This window comes from Impatiens glandulifera, chromosome 1, assembly GCF_907164915.1.
Source record: "Impatiens glandulifera chromosome 1, dImpGla2.1, whole genome shotgun sequence".
In the NCBI taxonomy this organism is placed as follows: domain Eukaryota; kingdom Viridiplantae; phylum Streptophyta; class Magnoliopsida; order Ericales; family Balsaminaceae; genus Impatiens; species Impatiens glandulifera.
The window spans coordinates 148,914,316-148,915,380 of record NC_061862.1 but is presented as its reverse complement, the minus strand read 5'-3'; the positions used below and the strand labels follow the sequence as shown (position 1 = coordinate 148,915,380).

The 1,065-nt window shown below is 34.5% G+C and overlaps 1 protein-coding gene across 1 annotated transcript; it reads left to right on the top strand.

Annotated features, from left to right (window-relative positions):
- Positions 1 to 281: 281 nt before the first annotated feature.
- On the top strand, positions 282 to 863 carry LOC124910308 (glutaredoxin-C11-like). The gene has a single exon (XM_047450939.1). The coding sequence runs from the start codon at positions 516 to 518 to the stop codon at positions 861 to 863; it is 348 nt and encodes a 115-aa protein (XP_047306895.1). The 5' UTR covers positions 282 to 515.
- The last annotated feature ends 202 nt before the right edge of the window (positions 864 to 1,065 follow it).

Genomic DNA, 1,065 nt, shown 5'->3' with positions numbered 1-1,065 from the left:
TTTTTTAGATATGATTAATTTGGAAACCACTTGGTATGTATGTCAAAAAGGATTCATATTCTGATGCAAAAGATATCTAGAGATGCTTATTCTAATTTAGGTGCATTTTAATAGTGTTCAACTATGGATTTAGTCGGTTTCACAATCTGCTGAATTGATTAATTAATTCTTACGTTTTCGAAAGATCAAGTGTGCATCTTTATTATTTTTTTTAATTATTCTATGTTCTACTCTTCGAAAATGCTAAATCTGCCTATCAATTGAGGTGGCTTGCTTTGCTTAATCATCTTGCTGCTGGCCTGCTGCCGGTTTCTCTTATCTAAAAGAAAAAATCTCTAGGATCTTTTCCCTTTTGTAATTTTTTGATTAAACAAATTCAAAATAAGGAGATATATGAAAACTTAAAGTCACATCCTAACATTGAACTAACACTTCCTGTTACATCTCACTTACACCCATTACTTTCTTCTTCTTATTCTTTTTTTCTAGTATATTTTAGACACATTTCCACTAAGATGGATAAGGTTAGTGATTTGGCTTCGAGGCAGGCTGCTGTAATCTTTACCAAGAGATCTTACATGTGCCATAGCATAAAGGTTATATTTTATGAACTTGGGGCAAGCCCTGCAATCCATGAACTGGATCAGGAGATTAGTGGGAAGGAAATGGAAGGAGCCCTTCGTGGGCTAGGCTGTAAGTCTGTCCCAGCTGTGTTCATAGGTGGTAAATTTATAGGCTCATCAAAAGATGTCATTTCTCATCATCTTGATGGCTCCCTCAGGCAAATGCTCATTCGATATATACAAAACTTTCTTTGTTTTTCAACCAATAACTTGAAGTTGTCATATTTGGATGATTTGTAAGATTAGTAGTTTATTACTGATAATATGATGATTTCATTATTATTTTTTATTGTATTTTCTTGGAGGCAAGCTGATGGGATCCACTAATGAGATCATGTCTCTTCACCTCAGTGGCTCTCTTATGCCACTACTGAACCCATCATCATACCAGATGCCTAACTAAGATCATGTTTAATTTCCTGTTTAGAAGAATAAACTCTGG

Coding starts and splice junctions, on each gene's coding strand:
- LOC124910308 (XM_047450939.1), top strand. CDS start 516: ATGGATAAGGTTAGTGATTTGGCTTCGAGGCAGGCTGCTGTAATCTTT.